The 23158-nt window shown below is 43.2% G+C and overlaps 2 protein-coding genes across 7 annotated transcripts; one reads left to right on the top strand and one right to left on the bottom strand.

Annotated features, from left to right (window-relative positions):
• Positions 1–509: 509 nt before the first annotated feature.
• Positions 510–12095, bottom strand: armc1 (armadillo repeat containing 1). 2 transcript variants are annotated; one of them, XM_042067468.1, is made up of 7 exons: positions 11894–12095; positions 10661–10869; positions 9327–9418; positions 6400–6589; positions 5584–5700; positions 4906–4980; positions 510–3141 (listed from the first exon to the last, which is right to left on the bottom strand). In XM_042067468.1, the coding sequence occupies exons 2-7, from the start codon at positions 10820–10822 to the stop codon at positions 2950–2952; spliced, it is 828 nt and encodes a 275-aa protein (XP_041923402.1). In that variant the 5' UTR covers positions 10823–10869; positions 11894–12095; the 3' UTR covers positions 510–2949. The 2 variants fall into 2 exon arrangements, with proteins under 2 accessions (XP_041923402.1, XP_041923403.1); XM_042067469.1 differs by having other exon boundaries at positions 12018–12094.
• mtfr1 (mitochondrial fission regulator 1) lies at positions 4140–22115 on the top strand. Of its 5 annotated transcripts, none has more exons than XM_042067465.1 (10): positions 4140–4153; positions 6884–6886; positions 12699–12769; positions 14356–14440; positions 14529–14627; positions 16244–16356; positions 16719–16945; positions 18615–18858; positions 19623–19809; positions 20619–22115. In XM_042067465.1, exons 4-10 carry the CDS (start codon positions 14396–14398, stop codon positions 20664–20666), a joined length of 963 nt encoding a protein of 320 aa, XP_041923399.1. In that variant the 5' UTR covers positions 4140–4153; positions 6884–6886; positions 12699–12769; positions 14356–14395; the 3' UTR covers positions 20667–22115. The 5 variants fall into 5 exon arrangements, 4 of the variants coding, with proteins under 4 accessions (XP_041923399.1, XP_041923400.1, XP_041923398.1 ...); XM_042067466.1 differs by lacking the exon at positions 6884–6886 and adding an exon at positions 6404–6405; XR_006024501.1 differs by lacking the exons at positions 4140–4153; positions 6884–6886 and having other exon boundaries at positions 12616–12769; positions 20619–20771; positions 21011–22115.
• Positions 22116–23158: the final 1043 nt, after the last annotated feature.

Raw genomic sequence — 23158 nt, 5'->3', positions numbered from 1 at the left:
GTCCTGATGTGGCAACGAGGCGGAGCAGAGCAGAGGGAAGGAGGGAGAAGGGGTTGCAGGCAGACCGCCTGGTGCCACCCAACAGGCAGAACCAGTCAGCAGCACCCAGCGGCACCAGAGTCAAGCAGGCCCAACCCAAACACCCCGTCCAGCCGAGCCGAGACTCTACCACCTCCAGGGAATTCCAGTTCAAAAGTCCCTCCACACATATCCCCTGGTGAGACCTCATCCATCTGTACTGAGTGATGACATTTCTGAAGAGGGATATACTCAAGATACTTGTCTCGGGATGAAAAGCCTCTACTGTAACATTTGATGAAAAGGAAAAAAGTGAGATAATGTTTTGTAGTTGCATCTATTGAAGTTCAGCTTAGTTTCATTGATGATGTAAACCCATTTCAAATTTAGGCAACATTTCCAGGCAACAGCCTTTTGTTGGTCTGAGTAACGTAGTAATGTACCGAATCAATCTTTAAAACAAAGACATTTAAATAAATCATGTCAAACTGTTTCTTTCCATTTAGCTTTATTTTAATAACTTGTCATTATTGTGAACAGGCAACAGTTGTTTGTGACCTGAAATACTTCACATAGCAGATATACACTGTACACGAGAAGCTAGTTAACTATGGAGGTTTTGCTACCCTTTCTTGTTCTGCCTTCCTACTGAACAATGAAAATTGAATGTTAATCAAAAAGCAAAGAAAAGAAAAAAATCAAATCAAGAGGAAATGTTCAAGTAAGGATGACAACAGTACAAGAGGTGTAACAAAAAAAAAAAAATCTACTGTACATTATTTAACTTATGAAGTGAACTTGAATCCTCTAGTTAAATATAATACTGAAGGATTACATGTTGTTGATCGTAGGCAACATTTTGGAAGGATGGTGACGTGCAAAAATTACCTCAGTCAAATAATCCATATCAGTCCACATAACGTGGCATCTCAATTAGGATCACTCACGACTTCATGGAACTAGGTTGGTCTTCCTTATATTAAAATGTACTTAATTCCCATTCTCTCTCTTTAAAAAAGAAACATAGAAAAGAGAAAAAGAGGTGTGAAAAAAGGCAAGGCAAATCTTCATTATCACTTCTATGTCAGTTTGTCTTGAAATCCTCTTTTAGCTTCAAACTCCTTTGGTGGTAGAGTGGGTGAACAGTGTGTTAGCCATTCTAGTTACCAAAGCAATCTCTAGGGTGAATTGTGGGAGAGTGGCAAACATTTGATAGAAATGGTCTCGTGACAGTGTCAAAGAAGGAAGTCTAATGATTAGAGATGAGTGAGTGACAGTTTTCCTCGATCTACAACCTTTATATGAACACGGAAAGTATGTGAACCCCTGATTTTTGTTTGTTTTCTGCACTTGTGAAAAAGCAGCTCAGATATGCATGTGTGGTCACTCAATGGGCAAAAACCAATATGGACACGGTTGGTCGGGAATGAGCCGATAGAAAAAAAGGTTGGGGCGGGACTGTCCAGCCGAGGTGTGCATGTAGTGGAGCAGGCACCAGAAAGAGCCGGTAGTGGCAATGCAAGCGACAGTAGCAATGCTGCTGAAAGGCTCTGAACGTGGACCTGTTTCTTTTTTACTTTTCTTTGTGGGGTGAACAGCCAAAAGGTGAAAATCTGAAGTTGTTAGTGTGTTTTTATCATCATAACTACAGGGGGTTAGGCAATCATAGCAGTGACTAGCCCATTTGGTTAAGTAGTGTCGAGGCTATTTATATATATATTTACACATCTACAGGTTTTGCGTATACTACAATGCTTGGCACACGGCATTACAGTAGAAGAAGTGTCGCAGAGTAGCTTAGGTTGTCCCCATTTCCCTTTTCGGAGTGAAGCAAGCGAGGTATTTAATGTCTGCTCCACAACAACCCAAGTCGTCGCCTCTGCTGGTGTCTACAAAACTTCCAATAAGGAAGGAGACCTGCTAAGATTAAGAGGCTCACAAACAAGGAAGAGTGGATCCCGTGAATTCAAACGGAGCAAATGATAACCAAAGATTATGTATATTTGTTTGTTTGCTTACTTTTTTCCCCAGAAGATTTCAAAAAATGTCAGTGAAAAAAAAAAAAGAGAAAAATCTTAAAACAATATATAAATATAAGGACAAGCAGGAGTAGCATAAAAGAGAGAAAAAAAAAGCTCACACACGCATGAAAGGATAAACATTGTGAAGAACAATGGCAAACAAAGGAAAAAAAAGGCATAAAAAATTACAGCATGCTTTGAAGAGGCCTAAACGGCAGGGGGAAAATAATATTCATTATCAAATAATCCCTAGAAAAGAAGAGGGAAGTTTAAGATGGACAGTAAAAGATCCGAGGGTAGAAGAAAAAATTAGAGCACTTGAGAAAAAAAAGGGTGGCATATTTCCACCGTCACCTGTCCATGCCAGAGCAGACCTGCAGACATGCGGTCAGTCCAACTACTAGAACACACTCGCAAATGCCATGGGCAACCATGCATTAGGTGTGGGCAGGATGGACCCATCAAAAGGGAGAGTGCAGGGGGGTGGGGGGTTTAAAACCGTTGAAAAATGACTTAAAAATTAAAGAACAAAAACAGGAAGTGATGTCAGAGGGTTAAGGTGAGAAGCCTATTGTGAGCGTGGTATCCGTCCCCTTTATGGCTTCAGTGGTGAGTTGACTAAGTGTGCAGAGCTAGTGAGGTCATCATCTGGAGGGTAACTGGGAGCAGGCGGTCTCTGCTGCTGCTGCTGTTGCTGTTGTTGTTGTTTGTAACTGTTTTATACACAGTTGTGGTTATTGCAAAAATAAAATTGCACTTGGCAGTCCGGCACCCCCTGGAGGGCAGGTGTGGGTGTGCAGGGCAAAAGGTGAGGAGAGGTGAGGATGGGACAGGAGGGGTGGGGATGAGAGGGGGAAGCGGGACAGGGAGGAAGGGGTGTGGGCTGAGTTGGGGGGGTTTAGAGCGCAGGTCACCAGTAGAAGGAGCGTGACAGGAAGTTGGCGGCCGTGCTGAGCCAGCCTGCACCGTCCTGCATGGAGCCAAGGCGAGACACGGCCTTGTGCGGCTCCTGTGATGGGCTCTCGTCCTCGGGCAGATAGTCCGGCAGGTCCAGGTTCTGCTCCACCACCACATCCGAATCCTCCTCCAGCGGAACCATCCTCTGGGTGGAGGAAAGGACGAGAGAGAGAGAGAGAGAGAGAGAGAGAAAGAAAGAAAGAAAGAAAGAATTGGAGGGGGTGAAGAGATCCTCACACAAAAAGCAAGGCAACACCTGAAGCTAGCTCTGTTATAACATCACCACTCTACCAAATTAAGCAATATTAAACCAAGTATCAGGAGGACTTTTCAAAACGTATAGATAAGACATGTACAGTGCAACCGGAAAGTTTCCACTGTATACCGACTCCAATGTAAAGAATGATCAACCTGTCTCTCTTCACTTAGGATAGAGTGAATCAGAGAGAAGCCACTGGGTGTCCTACCCAGTGATGGTTGGTGAGGCTGGAAAGGTCCTTAATTACATGTTGTGGCTGGGTGACACCTCAACACTCACAAATGTGACCTGACAAGCCAGCCTTGGTTAATTAAAATATACAAAACAAAAGATGCAAACCTGCAACTAACACTTTCTCTACAGAGTAGACTATTGCACAGTACACAACTGTACAACACATATTCCCCACACAACACATGACACCTGAACATTACAAACGACATTACAGAAGTAAAGCCACATTCCCACTTGTACAACATAGTGTATTCATGCTTTGGAAACCTCTCACCTCTTATATGACAATCAAGTCTGCCACCTGCTGGTGAAAGAAGGAACTACATGACCTTAGAGTGGGGACACTGATGAATAGTTACTGATGGCCATTTCAGGCCATAGCTTTACACCTTGAGGTAGCAAACGCCCTTCAAGCCTCACCAGGGAGGACAGGCTTCTTAATTAACATACTGGCTCTTCGTACCAATGTCTGTGTGTGTGTGTGTGTGTGTGTGTGTGTGTAAGCAGATCTAAGCCCTGACAGTGGTGGATGCTGATCTACTGCTCCAGGGTCAAAGGAGAGGAGGATCATGGGAGTGGTCAAATGACTGGGTGAGCGAGTGAGAGACCCAGTGAGTAACTTGTGTGAAGGGTGGAAGCCAAGTGTATGTGTGTGCGCTTCCGAGTTAGTGTTTGCATGTGTGTGTGTGTGTATGGTGTCTGTGTGAGTGGTGTGTGAGTCATTGTGTGTGTGTGTGTGCATGTCTGTGTATGTCTGTGTGTGTGCGTGTTTATTAATCAGTGAGTGTTTGTGTGTGTGTGTGCGCGCGCGCGCGCATGTTGGGAAGCTAGTTGCGGCTCCAGGGGCTGACGGGCAGCATTACCAGCCCCCACACGTCAGGCTGAATCACCCTCGCCCCACTTTCAGCCCCCACTGCCAGACAGACACCACCGCCAGCACTGGAGCCCGGCTTCCTCACATCACCTCACAGTAGCAGATCCACTGTGCTCACACACACACACACACACACACACACACACACAGGAGGGGCCAAACATACGGATCTATAATCGGGAGCATTACTGAAACCGAACCGAAGCAATTAAACAAAGAATTGCTGACCTAGTATTAAAAGCTCTTGAAGCCAAAGGGGGAAGACATCGAAATGTGACATCCAAAAACTTGCCGTGTAGGAACCAATCAATCACACAAACGCACATCCATATACATCCATTTCCAAAGCAATACACGGACCACTAGACCACTAGATTTAGATAACACAACCTCATACATTCATAGACCTACAGCCCTGGACAAGAATCTCAATGTAGAGCATGCAGCGTTACTATTGGGCCACCTTAACCTGAGGAACATTTGACCACTGGCTACTTGCACATTGAGGTGACTGTCCCAAGTACTCAGAAAATGAGACTCACCTCAGCTCCGTCCTCTCCCTTCACTACCTGGTGGGCCTTCATCACTTTGGTTGAACTTATGGCTGTTCCGAGGGCCTAGAGAGAGAGAGAGAAAGAAAAGAAAAGGAGAGAGAGAGAGAGAGAGAGAGAGAGAGAGAGAGAGAGAGAGAGAGAGAGAGAGAGAGAGAGAGAGAGAGAGAGAGAGAGAGAGAGAGAGAGAGAGAGAGAGAGATAGAGAGTGAGTCAGGGTAAGAACTACAAACTCCTACAGCTACCATTTCACAGCACATAGTATCAACACAGTACATTACACTATCAAAGCAGCTCATTAGACAATCAAAGCAACTGATTACATCATCAAATCAGTCCAGGCTCAGGTTAGCATCCGGTCTTGATAGCTCAAGATCAAGCTCAAGATCAAGATGTTCAAATAACTAGGTCAAGGTACTAGAACATTAAGTTCAGCCTGTTAGCATGAGCTAGTCGGATGCCAGGATGTTCGTTTCCCAAAGGAGTGTGCTCTATTCATGTGGCAAGTACTACTGAGGTGATTGGCTCTCCTGTCTAGGCTTGCATGGCTGGGTAGCACCAACCATTTTCCATTTCCCATCAACTGTTCCCCCAGAGTTGTCTTTGGTGTAATCTGTGTCTTCACACAGAATCCAGTTTCTGAAGGATGTCAGTTGGAGCGAGTCTCACCTCAGCCTTCAGGTCAGAGCGGATCCGCACCACGCATCTCTTGACAGCCATCTGGAAGGTGAAGCTGATCACCCCTTTGATTTTCAACAGAGCTTCCTCACACAGGCTACGCCGGGCCTGAGGGACACAATTAACACACACACACACACACACACACACACACTCTTAATGTAAGCAAACCTGCTTATGGGAATCCATAAGACACCAAAGACACCTTACCCTACACGTACACACTTTAATGTGTGACACCAATTTAGTCAACTACTCAATAAATCAATGTGTCATTGTATGTGCTTGTTATGTTGGTAGACGGTTATGTTAACATTACCTATGTACACATCGAAACAGATATTCTCCCCTCTTAACAGGGCGAATCTGAGACAGATGCAGCGGTAATGTCACCTGGCTAGGTGCTTCTGTCCTGTGGCGTATGGCTCAGGTTCAATCTACACCCCATGCTGTTTGATTCGTGGCATTTTCAACCCCCCCCCCCCCCCACATACACTCTCTAGAGGCCTTGTTAAACAGTAGGTCAACATCACAGACTACATGCCAACCAGGCTGTAGATCAACATGCTAACAACGCTTAGTTCATGTGTTCAGTTACAAAGGAATCAGCAGCAGCTGTAAAGAATGCCTCTTTATACAGACTGTTACACGTAACATGTAGTGATCTATAATGTTATATTCATCGAGATTCATAATAGAACAACTTAGAAGACACAGAGGGCTTATCAGAATGAAAGTCATTACAGAGGGAGAAGTCCACACGAGCCCATAATGCTATGGAAGTGGGGTGTGAAGGCTGGCACTGACCGAGTCGTCCAGACCATCGATATGCAGCACGACGGTTTTGGCCCGCTTGTTGGTGGAGCCGAGGAAGAACTGGGCCTTGCGTCGGCAGGAGGCTGCGGCCTCGGCCTGCTCGGCCTCCGGGTTGCTGGAGTTCTGGAGGATCTCGTAGATCTCGGATGCCAGAAGCTTGGTCTCCCCTGGCGTTGTGCCTCTGTACACAAACAGCAGCTGGCTTTTAGTCTACATGTGCTTTATATGCTTAACTACATTTTATTTACCACAACCTAATGAAATATTATACCTCGTCAGTCTTAAACTCAGACATGGATGACAGGTATCCATAACTTAAATAATATTCATTTCTCATAATCTGGAGTTGTAATCAAAATGTTTTCCATTTTAAATCAACTTCTTTTTCCCTTCGATTGATTACATAAAATGAAGGGATGTGAAGGCTACGAGAATAATCATTACCTCAGTCAAAGAGGTTATGGTTTTGGTGCAGTCTGTTTGTCTGTCAGCAGGATTAAACAAAAAGCAGAAAATCCACAAATTTTACATTTCACTTTTGTAAACATTGTGAGATGTTGCCGTGGTGGAGCTTTGCACTCTGAGCATCCTATTAGTTCATCATGGATTAATAGCATAAAAACCCATCTTCTACTAATGCTTGGACCCCCCTCCTCGTTCAGTCAGGTGTGTCTGTCGTTACCAGCTGCCTGGCTATTTCAAAAGGTCGTCTCTCCAGCAGACATCAGGGGACAATACAGCTGCATGGTGTGTTTGTGTGTGTGTGTGTGTGTGTGTGTGTGTGTGTGTGTGTGTGTGTGTGTGTGTCTGTGAGTGTTTGTGTGTGGGCTTGGACTGCCCAGTATGGGGGCCAAGAAAGAGAGAGAGAGAGAGAGACAACCAGACATACAGTGCTGCCGCCTTCTAACCTTTGCGGTATAAAAATAAAGCCCTATACATGTCCGAACAGTTCACATGCTTCAGTTAGTTTCCACATAGCTTTCACATGCTGGCAATTTTTAATTCACAGCTATGTGCCAATCAACCTTAACATTAATACTACATGTCAACGCCATAGCAGAAATGCTCCGATCATTCTAAAAATAAGAGACCAGGGTTTAATCAGGGATGGAAGAGAGAGAAACAGAGACAGAGAGAGAGAAACAGAGACAGAGAGAGAGAGAGAGAGAAACAGAGACAGAGAGAAACAGAGACAGAGAGAGAGAGAGAGAGAGAGACAGAGAGAGAGAGACAGAGAGAGAGAGACAGAGAGAGAGAGAGAGAGAGAGCTCCCAGCATGAGGCTGCGGTCTCTGGTCGACTGACCCTTTTGTTCTCAGGGGGGTTAGGAGACTCAGCAGCTCTTTGCCTTCCACCATACGAGGTCACTTTTGACACAAGGGCCCCCGTGCGTATATGGGCCATGTCAGCCGGCCATCACTCAGCCGACGCTACAGGAGCTGACATGTGCTCCCCGGCATGGCCCTGTCGCTTGCCCCCTCACAGCCAGCCAGCCGGCCAGCCAGGCAAGCACGAGTGGCTTCCTGCCCGCACACATGACCCCGGGGCACACCGCAAGGCACGCCTACTGTACTGCATATTTACATACCACTCATGCCATGCAGGAGAGGTATAGCGGCCAGTTTTCTTTATACTAGGCGCAGAAATGTATTGTAGCCTCATTGAAGGTTATGGTTTCAGTCATACAACAGTTTTGACTTCCCTTTATATGTTTAAAAACTGTGTTTTGGGCATAAATATTACAGTACCTCAAAGAGTAATGTGTATATGAGAGACCGGTGTGGAACTGCCCTGTCCATAGATCTGCATGGTAAAAACATTCATCTCTGATATTTCAGTAATGGATTGAGAAGAAAAATAATAGTGAAACTTCTGTACAGTTTCTTGGATCCTTCCTCTGCGGCTACAAACAACCTCTGCTCAAAGTCAACGCGTCTGGAGTCGTGACACACAGAGAGAGGCAGCGAGACTCCAGGGCACTTCTTTGACAGGCGTCACGGTAACCAAAATGACTGGCGGTTCCAGGGCCCAGTAGAAGAGGAGGTTGGCTGGAGGAGGTGTTCGTGCGTGTGTGTGTGTGTGTGTGTGTGTGTGTGGAGGGGGGGTTTGGATCATGGTGCATTCTGCCCACCTCTGGCACTTTTCTGTGTGATCTCTGGTGATAAACAGCCGTCACTTCCTGTCAAAGTGCCCCGGGACCTTCGCAGTCGACCCAGCCCTCGTCACCCTGTGCCCACAAACACTCTCCTCTGGCCCTCACGCCTCAATTAACCAAACCCTGTGGAGCAGCCGGAGTCACATACCCACACGCACAAATACAGCATGCTTTAAGCTGCTCAACACACTTCCATCAAACCTCATTTCACCTCATGACCATGACCAATTCCATCTAAGGTGGCTTATTTCACATTGATTTCACAAACTCCAAAGCCTGCTGTGATGGAACACAGAGTGCTGTTCAGAGTTTAAATATATGAGGGGCCATCCCGTCCTTAATTACTCTATCTTCCTGGCAAACTATGCAAATCTCCGACATTAAATCAAAGACCTCAGCAGGCCTCTGCTCGACAGCCACGTGGAGGAAAAAAAGGTACATTTCTGCATGCAGTAGCAGGGTGCCCGTTATGGTCACAATACATCATGCAAAAACAGTACATTTTACATTATCATCCCCCATTCAGATTCACAATGAATCAACTCTGTTGTGACAGCGCAGCCACACTCAGCCCCTTAACCACCGAAGATATGTGCCTACAACACACAATCCAGCAGACGAAAGTGAGGAGGATTGGTCCTCTGGTTTGTCTCCACCCCATCTCTCCCCCCACCCTGGAAATAATAACAAAATAAAGAAAAAAAAGTGCAATGCGTGCGGTTGTGCCATGTCGGTCGTGTCGGTTCTGAGATGGCTGGACTCACTTCTGCATGACGTTCTGCAGACTCAGCATCATGCCCAGCCCCGCCTTCATCTTCTCTCGGTTGGCCCGACATTCTGCCAGATAGCGCACCGCCTGCAAGGACAAGGACACACATTACGGTTCTGGAGACGGATAGGAAAACACAACAGCAACTTCCAACTGCAGCTGCAGCCAGCACCGTGTTTACATAACTAAGACCAAGTGCACAGAGGACAAACCTGTGGGAACGGGTAACTACAAGGACTCTTCACTACAAGGACAGTGATAAAGGACCTTCTATGCCCCTTCAGGGAAAGACTAACAGAGTTGACGATAGTAAGTCATAACTAACTTCTTAACTAATATGCCTTAACAAGACTTTACTACACAGTTGCAAGTCTGTCCTGTGAGAATGTTGGTTGAGAGGGGAGGGAACACAAAAGACCACAAGCCAAGGGGAATGTAAAATCCAGTATTCTACAAGATCAGCAGAAAAAAAAAAAATCAATGAGTCTTTCTAGCTCTACAAAAACTGACACACAGAGGTCACTAGATACTGTCCGTACATCACAGGCCTATATGAGATTTTTTTTTTACATCTTAAAATCTGTCCCTTCTCCCCAGCTGCTTTCAAAGAACAGGGCAGACGACAGATGTCTCCACTTTGTCTCGTTCCTCAGAAACTGCTGGGGAAAAGGCCACAGTGTTAATGTCTACGCAGCACACGCGGCGGGGAGTGTGGTCCACTGGACGTCACTGTAAGCCATTCTGACAGCATTAGGCAGCAGGGGGTGCCAAACCACAGCTGAGACTGCCACTAATGAGGAAACTGAAGAATCTTCTATCTACAAGATTTCTTTTGCTATTATTATTATTATTATTATCATTATTATTCAGGAAGTTATTTACCTGAGCCCCTTCAACAGCAATGTGTTGGAACAGCCCAAGGAAGATATGAAGAACATGACACAGGTTTAACACTTCAATGTAGTGAGGAGAGGAGCAGTATATATAGTAATACAATAATGTAATATAAAGTAATATAGCATGTGTGTGTGTGTGTGTGTGTGTGTGGGGGGGGGGGGTTCTTTAAATTAAAATTCTTTCTTCCAGAAAAAATGTCAAAACTGAGAGGGTGGGGATTGCCATTGATTTCAGTGATTCAACTCTTTGTACACCTGCAAAGGTGGTGTATGGAAATGGATGGTATGCAAATAACATGAATTTAATGGGCACGCACTGATAGGTGTGCTATAAAATAAAGCACTGCCACACTGTCAGAATAACTGATTGAACTGCTACAACAAACACATCTTGACACTTTCCACAATCAGATTCTGTAAAACAATGACTTACTAATAACGCTGAGTAGACCACTTGTGGATTGGGGTGGTCCATAAACAGAATAAGACCCGGAAGGCATCCATGATCCTCTACAATCGCACGCCTGTTCAGGGGGTCAGCTGCCAGGTCCCGTAGTTGGTTGACCACAGCCAACGCGTCTGGCTCCCCACTCATGGTGATGCCACACAGAGTGCCATGCACAACAGACCACAGATCTTACACTAGGAAGACAGAGAAGTGTTCATGAAATACAGCAAGATTTCATATAAAGTAGTGCTCTCCCAGCATGTAAGAAAATAGATGTCCATTGATGGAGTATAATAAGGCTGGTGGTTTATGCACATCTATTGTTATCCATTGTTATTAGAAGGCATGTCATGAGATCACAAATGCAATAAAAGGCAGCCAAGTGACAATTGTCACGGTTCATTGCTATGCAAGAAAACACAGGCAGAGCTTTATTAAGTTAGATATGATACAATGTTTCAAACAGACGTTATGAACGGTGTGATTTCCAAATTCAGTTTACGTTTTGTCGATACCTGCTACCTAACAGAGGTCTATGTCACACAATCAATCAACCAGTACAACCACTATAATAACATCAGTACATTATACGTCCTCCTTCCATATATCTTAATGTTAATGCTAATGTCAGCGAAGTGCACTTTAACAGCGGTGGGAACATTGGTGAAAGGCAGTGGATCTGTCGGCCTTGTTAGCCAGCTAAGTAACATTAGCTACAGCTAACAGTTGTCACCACTTTATAAGCTTAACCATTAATACTCGAAAAGCCTTTCATTGTGGTTAAAGACCATACAAAGAAATAGTACTAAAACAAGAGTACTCTTTACGTAGAATGTTACGTAATTTTTTGCTGTTAAATACTGCAGTCAAACAAAGGTACGAAGAAGGCTAGCCTGCTTTCCTGAGGTATCGCTAAATCCCCAGCACTGATGTCATTGTCAACACAGCCATCGTCAACCAATCCCGTTTCATTGAAATAACAATATATTAATCCATTATACAACTAAATTATACATGTACTGCGTGTTACAACATTACAACGTTAAAGTCGAATTCTAGTCAATAGGCCATGATTGTATATTTCCCAGATCACCTTGTGTCCAGAATGTATTGGCATTTAGCAACTCACACATAACCTTTAACACGCCCAGGACAGACAACTCACTGCTTGCAGGAATGAACTAGCAGATTGCTAAAGTTAACGTTAGCTAGTGTTACCTCTCTTTAAACGTTTCTCCGTTCTTCAAGAAGTTCAAAGTGTCAATCTCAAATAGAACTAGCTTTGGCTGGAACAGATTAAGATCTGGCTGAGTGAACAAACATTAAGACAAAATAAATATACCCTCCTGTTTGACTCGTACCCTCATGCGGTTCAACCTCTTTCGCTAGCCTAGCTGACTGCTGTGTTCGGCTGTGTTTGGTTATTTGGTACCTCCTAACTTCAAAGACACTGATTGGTCGACTTCATTTGCAGCCGCATTCTAGGGGCCACTGGGAAGAAGTGTTACTGAAAAAGCTGGATAGAGGGTGCGGGTAGCTTTTGGGTTCTGGTTTTGCAGTAAAATAAAAGCGTTCACGATGTAGTCGTTTGTTTGTGGGCATGGTGAATGCATGCCTATCCACAACTTAAATACTACAGGTGCCAAGACTAACGTTTTTATACAAACTACTTACCTTGAAGTTTAAATACTTTAGCAGGCGATTTTGTTCAGAATCAAACAAAGAATTTAAGATGTATTCGCAGTGCTTTCAGAACAATCTAACATGACAAATATCATTAACAGCATGTTTTAAGTAATATCTTGTGAGGTGATCCTGAATAAAAATGAATCTAATCTAATTAACAACAGATTGCATTTGACATGAGAATTTACTGATTTGCTTTGAAATACTTTACTTTCAGTCAGTAGGAAGTACAGCCCACCGTCCGGTGGGTGGCAGTAATGCAGCGAGCCAGCACGAGAGTCAAGTTCCAAAATTCCAAGAAATCAGCGGTCGGCCGGTTAAACAGCAACAGTGGTAGCGGCGACTCCTCCTTGTGTAGTCTAGCTAAATGGCGACTTTAACGAAAGCTATTAGAACTCCGAATGTCTGGTAAGTTTAGAAGTTTTTAGTTGAGTCCTTGAACAGCAGTTTTATATGTATTGAACTGGCATGTTCATCTAATACTGTTAGATACTGTGTGACTGCCAACAGGTCAGGGAACGTTTTACTAACGTTAGCTGCTCTGTTGCTACTTTCATAACTTGAACTAGCCTCCACGAGCGGTTAGGTTAGCTTCTTGTTAGCAGTTAGCGAGGTAAAGAAAGTTGGCTTGTGTTTCCAGACACGTTGCTAATTTAAGCTAGCAAGACAAACTTCAGGCAATTCCTCCGAGTGAATTGTGAAGTGTCATTCATCAACTAAATATTTACAGTGAAATCCGCCAAATATTAATATTATAATGTTATGTGACGTTATGACGTGAAGTGTGATGATTGTTTACAGTCAGCGGACTAAGTGAAGTTGATACTCGGATGCTAACGTTAACCATCGCTTACTGTTACAACGTTATCAAAGATTCTCCACTTCAGCCCTCTCTTGTTTTAAGGTTTTTTTTTTATTTATTTTTTTTTTAATCGTTAACTGTCGTCAGGTGTTCCAGATAAAGCTGTCCAGTAGGGTAAAGAATTTTTTTTTTTTTTAAATGAAATTCAAATATAAAGATAAGGCATTGCAGTAGTGCAGTCATTAGACAAAACAAAGCAATAAATATAATAAGTTGATTCCGTTCCAAAGTTTACATATCCTTAGTTTTTAATACTGTTTATTGTCCCTTTTTAAACCATGTGTCCTTGCAGTCTTTTGTGATGGTTGTGGATGAGTCCTTTTTGCAGATGTAGAGATGTCCATTTTTCTTGACAAAATGCCTTCCTGTGTTGTTTTGCATGAACTGCACGTTTGAGATCTCCCCCAAAGTGTCTCAGTATTGAGGTGATATTGAGGTCAGGAGACTGAGGGTCACTCCAAAACCTTCAGATTTCTGCTGTCATGTTTGAAACTGCAAGTGTGTCCCATGCACAATATTTTCTGATGACATGCTGCATTCACCTTGCCCCCCCAAACATCAGAGATCCACCTCCATGCTTCACAGATGGGATGGTGCACTTTTTGTCATAAGCCTGGTTGACTTCTGTCTAAACATGGTGTTAGTTGTGACCATAAAGTTAAATTTTGCTCTCATCTTTCCAAATGACGTTCCAGAAGTTCTGAAGCTTGTCTAGGTGCTGTTTTACATATTATATGTGCTGTTTGGAATATTGTAAGTGTGCTGTTTTGTGGCATTGGCGCAGTAATGGCTTTCTTTTTTGCAACCTAACCATGCAGCCCATTTTTGTTCGTGTTGTATTGAAAGAGTCGCACCACTTTCTTGCAGTGAAGCCTGTATTTCATCTGAAGTATCTTAAGGGTTTTCTTGACCAGTTTTCCTGGCAGTTGAAGCTGAAATTTTTATTGTCTTGGCTTGACTGGCTTGGTATATCAACCAATATACTCCACTTTAACCAAATTCTCTACCTCTTTATCAGACTATCAGAATTTTACCGACTGTGGACTTGGAACCTTCATTGCTAGCTTTATTGTCTTTAGATTATTAAGTGAGCTTAGGCCTATAATTCATTAATTCTTCTGTCTCTTTTTAGGAGATGAAGCCATGTGAAAGACTGACGGCTTGTGCAAACCATGGATAAGATGAATAAAAGCCTAACGAAGATTGAGATGGATCTGGTATGTGACAGATTGTGTTGTATTTCTAACAACATCTTGTATTTCTCCTTTGACTGTAAATGACTTAACATTTTTCCTGCATGTGAAGGCTTTCGGATCAGCGAAGCTTTTTGGATCATCCAGGAGTATAGTCAGGAGGATTGGGTCCACTCTCCCTCTTGGTCCATGCCCTAGAGTCCACTTTCAGGTATGGAAAATATGTTTGTTTGTTTTTTTCTGTTTGTTGTGATTTTGAGTAACAGAAGTGGCAGCCGTGGCCCACTGTTTAGCACTCTGGACTTGTAACCGGAGGGTTGCCGGTTCGAGCCCCGACCAGTGGGCCGTGGCTGAAGTGCCCTTGAGCAAGGCACCTAACCCCTCACTGCTCCCGAGCGCCGCCGTTGTAGCAGGCAGCTCACTGCGCCGGGATTAGTGTATGCTTCACCTCACTGTGTGTTCACTGTGTGCTGTTTGTGTTTCACTAATTCACCGATTGGGTTAAATGCAGAGACCAAATTTCCCTCACGGGATCAAAAAAGTATATATACTTATACTAAGTGTGCTGTACAGTCATGGCTTTGGCTTTCAGGAAATACACAAATAATTGGCAGCACAAGAATGCACAACATAAGAAATGTGGTGCTCATATCATCTCCATCCCTACCACCCAAACATGCAGTGTTTTTGTCTTTCCACCCCCTACGCCCTATGATTATGGCACGCACAGATCTTCAAAAACATGCATGTCTTCACATGCATGGCTGTCATTCTTGTGCCAGGTGATAAGGATTTGCGTAGATTCATGTATTATTTTGTATAGCTTCTCAATACGGTTCCTTTATTTAGTCTTATTTTAACATTGATTTGGATGTTTAAAAGCAGATTGTATTGCTGGTTTACATGCCTGTTGCAGTGTACTTTTATAGAACCCGTTTGCTTCTTCCTTGCCTGCATTATGCTGTTATGGGACACTTCCTGGCTTTGTTCCCCTTTGTCCATCTGTTTATTAATGCTCAGCATTCACACTTATTCAGTCAGGCCCACATAAGGACACCATGCATGGTTTCTTCTCCATGTTGATACCTAAGCATCTGCCCAGACCACAAGCATCAAATTACATTAACCAGAAACATTCACTTAGGGATGTTTTTACCGATGTAGCGTGCAACTGAATTGATGTGTCTAGACAATGTTCTTGCTGTTGTAAATGATTACTGTTTCTGTCAAGGGTATCACTCTGTCTTGTCTCTCTTTGTCTCCTCTCCTTTCTTCCCAGCTGTCCTATGTGAGGAATGCAGCTTGTCTGCTTTAGGTCAGTTACCTGGTTACCTGTTGGGAAATATTAGCTTGTGCTGACAGAGGGCAGGCCCTCCCAAAAGCCTTCAGATGCTTGTCCATAGGACAGTGTTCTGAAGATAAGAGCAGGTTGGGCTCTGTACCTAGCACAGAAATGCCATTTCTCTTTCCTCTCTTTGTTTCCTGCTTCAGCACTTTCCATAAATGCTTTCAGAGTGGACTGTCGGTGTAAACATTCTACATGTTTGCGCTTTCGACAGTGTTTAAAATAATCTGTGTGCTTAACCAATCCTGATTAAGGGAATGTTTGACCAAGAGTAGCTGCTCATTGTCCTTATTGACATACATGTACAATAATGTATGCGTTAACACCTTTGTGAAATCAGTAATCAAATTGTGTGTGTGTGCGTGCGTATATGTGTGTGGTGATAATGTTTGCTCAGAACAGTCTTCCTTGTGGACTGGAGTGTCATGTGGAGAGTATGTTTGTTGTCCGCACCTGTCTCACGCCTTCGTCTCCTCCTGTAGCTTCACCCGTTCACTGCCCTCAACCCCCCTAGCACCCCTAATGGGCTTGTGGCATCCCTGGCCGATGTAGCCTGGATCGACAACGACGAAAAGGACTTTAGTGACCGTCCCAGGTAGGGTGAACTCCATTCCCACAAATATAAGTAAGGAATCCTTGAAATTGTTCCAATGATATTTTTGTTGTTCTTTGTGTATGATGGACAATATCATAAACAGATAGAAACATGTTGATAGTCAAGCCTGATGCTAAATGATTGTTTTAGTTGTAATGAGCCATCACATGGCTCTGAGTAAATACTGAAGGGCAGATAACTTAGTCAAGCCATTAGGACGACCTTACAGCATCCAGGAAGCAACCAATTCATCACACATTTTAATCTGTTGATTTTACATTTAACATTGTATTTATTTTATTTGAGAGATTGATTGATTTCCCCTGCATTGATTGGTTGGTTGGTTGGTTGGTCTGTTGCAGGTCAGAGGCTCCGTCGGGCCTGGTGTTCCGTACGCAACAGCCTCAGACGCTCCGCCGCCAGCGTTCACTACCCAGCCTACACGAGGCAGAGCCCGCACCGCAGGGTCCGACGGTGGTCAACGATGAGGCCATCCAGAAGATCAGCGCCCTGGAGACAGAGCTGGCCCGCCTCAGAGCTCAGATTGCACAGATTGTCCTGGCGCAGGAACGCAGCGCAAACACAGCTGGTGAGAGGAATGCGTGTGCGTGTGCGTGTGCGTGTGTTCGACCTCAGAGCAGGCCCGGAAAGGTCACACACTCTTTAAAGGTCCCAGAAGTGATTTGGCGAAGGACTTTACAAACTTTAGAAACACACAAAATATTGTACAACCCATTTAATTAGCTATATAAATTAGAGATGCACCGATTGCAATTTTCTGGGCCGATACCGATTTCCGATTTTTCATAGAGTTTGACCTGCCGATACCGATTTTAGCCGATTCCGATTTCATTTCTTCTAACCATTTTACAGCACACACACAAATAGTTATTTTCTATCTTTTCTTTGATAGAACATGTTTATATAGACGTGTAATCAACTTATCAATGATGAAATGGCTGTTAAAAAAAATGGAACCGGTGAGCAGACAGATTCTTTTTCTAAGAAGATTCTTGTCTAACTTCAGATGCAGTATCAAATTATGGATTAAGTTAAGTTATGGAACACCCATTTTATGCTTCTCACATCCAATATCCAACTAAAGATTTAAGAACAATTTTCATGATGCATTTGAACATACTACCATGTAACATATTTTCATATGCATTGATGAATTTATGGGAGGGCGAGGGAAAAGTGGTAGTAGCCTAGGCTATCACGCAAACACAGGGGAGAAGTGCTAATAGCGATCAGGTGCTCCACCATATGAAAACAGTGCACGTCTGTTTTTTGCGGTGAAAAAATTAAATCCAAATTCCGGTTAAATGCATCAATTAGGCTATAGAAACTTTCAGAGACGGCTGATTCAGTATTCAGAGCATCAGTTTTCTTCATTGTAGGCTACTATGTCAAAAGCAACTTTAATGTTTGTTTGCCTTTCTAATAGGCATCATTTGTTCACTTTCACGACATCCACTTCTCAATCTGCTAGACTAGGGTATTTTAAGGCATAGCCCTAGTCTACGTGCAGTAAATAGTTAGGCCTAGAGTATTTTTTTTTTAAGTGGAGTAGAACTACTAGGGCTACTGTATGTCGCTGCTTGTTGATTATGTAGCCTAGCCTATGATCGCTAAACTGATTATTTTTAATGTCGCAATCGTTTATCTCCGTTCAGCAGGCTTGTGGTTCAGCTGTGGGCACGCAATTAGCGGCAGTGACGGGCGGTGATGAGCGATGTTTACGTAGCCTAATGAAGTGACAGCTTAGTAAATTCCACGCAGTAGGCCAATGGTAAAGCACAGCATTTGCTGCATAGAAAAACTCAGTAGCCTATTAGCGCTTTCTTTGTAGCCCTACATCCAGCCCTGAGTGTTGGCCTGGTTGCTAGCTTCTTCAAACTTTGCAAACTCAGCTGGGTGTTGGTACAATTGCGGCGCACGAGTGTATTTGACCGGCATAAAATCGGCATGTCTCAGACTGACCGGCCGGTTGCCGGTCATGGCCGATCACGTGAAAATCGTCCGATTCCGGTCACCAGCCGATCTATCGGTGCATCTCTAATATAAATGATACTTGCACACATGCATATACATACAGCATGTGCAAGGTTATATTGGAACGCTGAATTCTTTTCTTGTAGGGTGTTAACATGTATGCACATGTGCTTCCATCCATGTTTAGTCAGAGAGGATTGAGGCGGTTAGTATTCTAGAATCTTTGGTTTAATATTCTGCCCCTATTTTCCTGATGCCCACAGCTCCCCCTCCTCCGCCACCCCCACCTAGTCCCAACATGCCTCCGCCACCTCCTCCACCTCCACCGCCACCCCCGCCCGGTCCCGGCCTGCAGAGGAGCTACTCGGCCATCGAGCTCATCAGAGAGCGCCGCGGCAAGAAGGGCGACAGCCTACAGCAGACTTTTTTGGACTCGGGGCCCAAGCAGCCCAGCATGCTAGACGTGCTCAAGGACATGGGCAAGGTCAAGCTGCGCTCCGTCAAGAGGTGAGATGTGTGTGTGTGTGTGTGTGTTGGCGCGCAAACTGAGAAGGCAAGTTGCCAACATGGTTTCACCTCTGGCTTGTGGCCTAGACGTACTTAAAGCTGTCTTCTGAGTGGCATAATAGCATTATCAAACATGCCCACGTCAAACTAATCTTGTCTGATTTGGACTTTAAAGTGCTTGGAACTGTCTACAGGAAGTACGGATGGACTGCTATTAAGAAACATTCAAGAAGCACAATAATTAGAAGGCTGTAGTCAAGAAAAAGATCCGGTGTTCTTTCCTTGACTTGGGTGGAAAATATCATGAGGTTAAGTGAACATGTGATTCAGAATTCATAAGGATTTAGGAAAAGACAACAACAGTGCCCGATAATCTGACCGATCTAGACTAGGCTATGTACTAATGTGATTGGATGTTTTTGACTTGGGTCATGGTGGATCATTTGTTGTTGCTACAACAAAGAATTGTGGGATGATATTATCTCCTATCCTTTTAGAATAAGAGGTGACAAAAGGAAGCAATTGAAGCACCTCTCCATCAGCATTTATAGAATTTGACCAGCTTGTAGTTGCCACGTCAATACATCTGGGACTTAAGGTTAAGAACCTTCTTAAGCAAAAAAACAGGACTGTTTGACCTTAACTTTCTAATATGCCATAGAAATGCAGTTATCTGCTTAAAACCACAACTGATAACTTATCCATTAGCTTCTGTACTGTATACTCAGTCATCATAAATGTTTCTTGACTGTGTGTGTGTCCAGTCGGCCAGAGGAAGGCCACACCAAGCCAAAGCCCACCGACCCGACCGATGCTGCTGGCCTCATAGCCGAGGCCCTGAAGCGCAAGTTTGCCCACCGGTACCGCGAGGAGAGCGAGAACCAGGACGACTTCCACCTGCCTCTCCCTGACCCCAAGCCCCAGCCCCAGCCCCACTCGGGCATGCCTCTGGTGAGGGACACAACCACCTAATCACAACTGCTTGATCAATTGTTGTCTCAATATTTACACTAAAGTAATATGTTTAAATGGTGCTTTCTTTTAGGGACAAAAATTTTTATTCATCATGACCTCATGAAATAAGCTTTTTTTTTTTGCAGTCACAGATACTTTTTTAAAAGTTGCATGTTAAATGTAGAGTCTAAGCTAATACATTAAACACCAATGTGACATCCCTGTGACTCTATGCGACACTATGCTATATTTACATCAAGCGGAGTAGTGATTTGCTGCTTAGTATTGTCATGTGATCAAATCCTAGAGAAGCTTATATCCCACTGGAATACAGGCCTTCCCACTGACAGCTATGTTTTTCTTCTGCTAGCTGAGTCTGTAGGCCCAAAGAAATTGTGTCATCAAACATGTTTTTCACACCTTTAATCTGAGTAATTAACCATTCAGGATGCCTCAAGATTACTTGCTAGAATGACTTCATAGTATAAGTTATCCACCAGAAAAAACTGAAAGCCAATGATTTTATAATTGCCAAGAGTGGCTGGATTGTGACCCCCCCACAATCAAATCAGTGTATTAAATCCAAGGTCCTACTCATTTCGAAAGTGAAGGTGTGTTAAACATAATCATCTGTACTGCTGACCCCATCCATTTCTACTGCATTTTAGTTGTTCAGCCACAGAAGTGAAAGTGACTTAGTGGAAATGTAATTTTCTCACATGTGCATCCACCCATGGGTACGAGTTGGTTGCTGTGTCTCACTTTTGCTGTGTGTGTGTGGTGTGTGCGCTTGTGTTTGTTTACAGTTTGGGCAGCACATGCTGAAGACGACAGGGAAAAGGAGGGTGTTGTGATGGTGGAGACATCGCTGGTGTAGACTGCTGCCTAGGACACTGCTGGTGCCCCTCCCTGTCTTTATGAGACGTGTGGAGAGTCACAAGCACACCTTAGGAAAATGGGTAACTAACCATATCAGTTATTCTCGGCACTTTCAAAAGAGTATGTCTGTGCGTTGCGAATGGACTTTATATATGTTTTATGTTGGGTGTATGTTTTTTTTTGTTTTTTTGTTTTTAAATGCTTAAAGACACGGTATTTCTGCACAGACTCATTTCATTGGAGTCAAGTTTTTGGTTCTGGTGAACTATAACAGAATGTTTATTTGGATTTGTTTGTCTTTCTTTCTGGATGTTTTCAGTTGGAAACATGATGCAGCCATGACTGATCACTGGCACAATACAATAGCCAACCCAATCAATACACACCTCCAGAACTTTGTTCCTGGTTAGAAAAGGAAAGGTTAGGTTAGGGTCAGGAACGAGCGATAGCTGGGGGTAACAAAGCTCGAGCCAAATTCTTACTAAAAAAAAAAAAAAACACAGACTGGCGTGCCTTAACCTGTTGTCTCAAAATGTAAACAAAAGCTATTTCTTAAAACAACTGTTTTATTTGTGGTAAAATGCTACATTCCTTGTTTCTGACTGAGTTATTTTTAACAATTCTTATGTTTAATTTATGATGCTGGGAAACTTATTTATATGTAAAGTTTAAGTTCTTTAACATCAACACTAGAAATGGCTAATGTCTGTTGAATTATGTATGCTTCATATGCATGTAAGATAACTAATGTGGAACATTTTCAGAAATATTTCAAACTTGATTTCAGATTTTATGTAAAGTACCTCAGCAAGTGTCCAAGTTGACCCCCACATTTGTCTTAAAAACAGCACACAAAATACAAGTTTTTTTCATTTTCCATCTCAGTTGACGAATATTCTTGTACTTAGGAAGAAACACTGTGTGTCAAACATCAATTGAAATATCTTCTTTGTCCATTCCGACTCTTCAAGAACACTAATGCTTCGTGCTTAAACCCATGCTAGGTCTTCCCTTTTTATTCAAGTGCTTTATTCTTTCATTGCCCTGGAACATGGTATTAATGCTGTTGTACTGTACTCTGTGTGGCGTGTAGGTAGGTGTGCCTGTTTTGCCTCTTGCTGAACTCAGAGCTTACTTGAGGCTGTCAGAAACTTGATGTCTAAACCCAGCATTGACTGTTGGCCGTTGAACTTGAGAATTTAAAGCCGTCACCAAACACTATATAGGTCTTGATGGACCAGCTTTACCTACAGGATTGAAGGGAATATCAAAGCATTGTCAGGTTTTTAGAGCATTAGCTTCTTTTAAAAGAGAAAACTACCAAAAAAACAATCTTTTGAACACTACATGGATTGTTTGATTACAATTATGCTGTTGAAATACTGGAAAAATCAACTGTACAAATAAAAGTTTAAAGAATGTTACAACCTGTCTTACTTGTGGTTTCTCACACCTGGTGTGGCCAGGATTGGCTCAGCACTAGCGCACACCTTTTCCTTGTCTGGTTTAATACTGAATTGAACAAATTGAAGTTATTTAAACAGGACTTGGACAAACCAAGATCAACTTGAGCTCCAGGCAGACATTTTTGCCTTTCTGATGCTCTGTGAGTCCTTTATCTGGGATAGCCACGCCGGATATGATGCTCTGTGGGTCCTTTATCTGGGATAGCCACGCCGGATATGATGCTCTGTGGGTCCTTTATCTGGGATAGCCATGCCGGTTTCCTTGTTGGACACTAGAGGGCAGCATCACATAAGAATAGAAAAACCATCATGAAAAAACCCTGAACATCTAGTTTACCCTATAATGGGTTGATAAAACCCTGAAAACCTAGTTTACCCTGTAATGGTTCATACCCATGTCATTATTTTTTTGGGCTCTTTTCCTTCACAATGGTCAAACACAATGTATTGTCTTTTGTCTTGGGTGTAGAAGACAAGAAACTTATTGGTAAAATCTCTGACATGGGTAATGGGTATCTATTAATCCATTATCTATTCATCATTTGGGGCAGCCCCAAAATCTGGCCTGTCACCTGTCACAGGCCTGCTCTTTGTTAGATTTAGGCCAAATTACCTTCAATGGTGTTCTCTGATAGCCTGGATGCCAGCCGATAAGGCAATTGTGTAAAAGGATGGTTCAGAAGTTCTTCCTACAAGATTCACCCCCTCTATCATGTAGCCCAATGGAGCAGTATCAGATTCAAATTCTGACTAGAATTGAATATGATGACATCAGGTTAGTTCTATGACGCAAAGTTTGTAAATGAAAGCCTTTTTTTTTTAAATATCAACATGTTTTATTAATCAAAATTGAACTGCAACAAGCAATGTATCAAAAAGTCTATACGGCAAAGCCTTTACAAAATGGCTTGACACTGAAGTCTTCTCCCCAAAATGGCTGTTACAACAAATTGTAAACAGTTTTTTTTTTCTCTCAACAGTCTTACAGCACTTGACAACAA

This window comes from Alosa sapidissima, chromosome 17 (genome assembly GCF_018492685.1).
Source record: "Alosa sapidissima isolate fAloSap1 chromosome 17, fAloSap1.pri, whole genome shotgun sequence".
In the NCBI taxonomy this organism is placed as follows: Eukaryota; Metazoa; Chordata; class Actinopteri; order Clupeiformes; family Clupeidae; genus Alosa; species Alosa sapidissima.
Note: the sequence above shows the minus strand (reverse complement) of the source record. Positions and strands in the feature narration are given on the sequence as shown.

What these genes read in the sequence shown, in the direction of transcription:
- armc1 (XM_042067468.1), bottom strand. Translation starts at nt 10,822, where the DNA reads ATGAGTGGGGAGCCAGACGCGTTGGCTGTGGTCAACCAACTACGGGAC. An exon ending in TCGATGGTCTGGACGACTCG is followed by an intron (nt 5,701 to 6,399) that starts GTCAGTGCCAGC and finishes TGTGTCCCTCAG; the next exon opens with GCCCGGCGTAGCCTGTGTGA. An exon ending in GCTCTGACCTGAAGGCTGAG is followed by an intron (nt 4,981 to 5,583) that starts GTGAGACTCGCT and finishes CTCTCTCTCTAG; the next exon opens with GCCCTCGGAACAGCCATAAG.
- mtfr1 (XM_042067465.1), top strand. Translation starts at nt 14,396, where the DNA reads ATGGATAAGATGAATAAAAGCCTAACGAAGATTGAGATGGATCTG. An exon ending in GCCCTAGAGTCCACTTTCAG is followed by an intron (nt 14,628 to 16,243) that starts GTATGGAAAATA and finishes CTCCTCCTGTAG; the next exon opens with CTTCACCCGTTCACTGCCCT. An exon ending in GACTTTAGTGACCGTCCCAG is followed by an intron (nt 16,357 to 16,718) that starts GTAGGGTGAACT and finishes GGTCTGTTGCAG; the next exon opens with GTCAGAGGCTCCGTCGGGCC.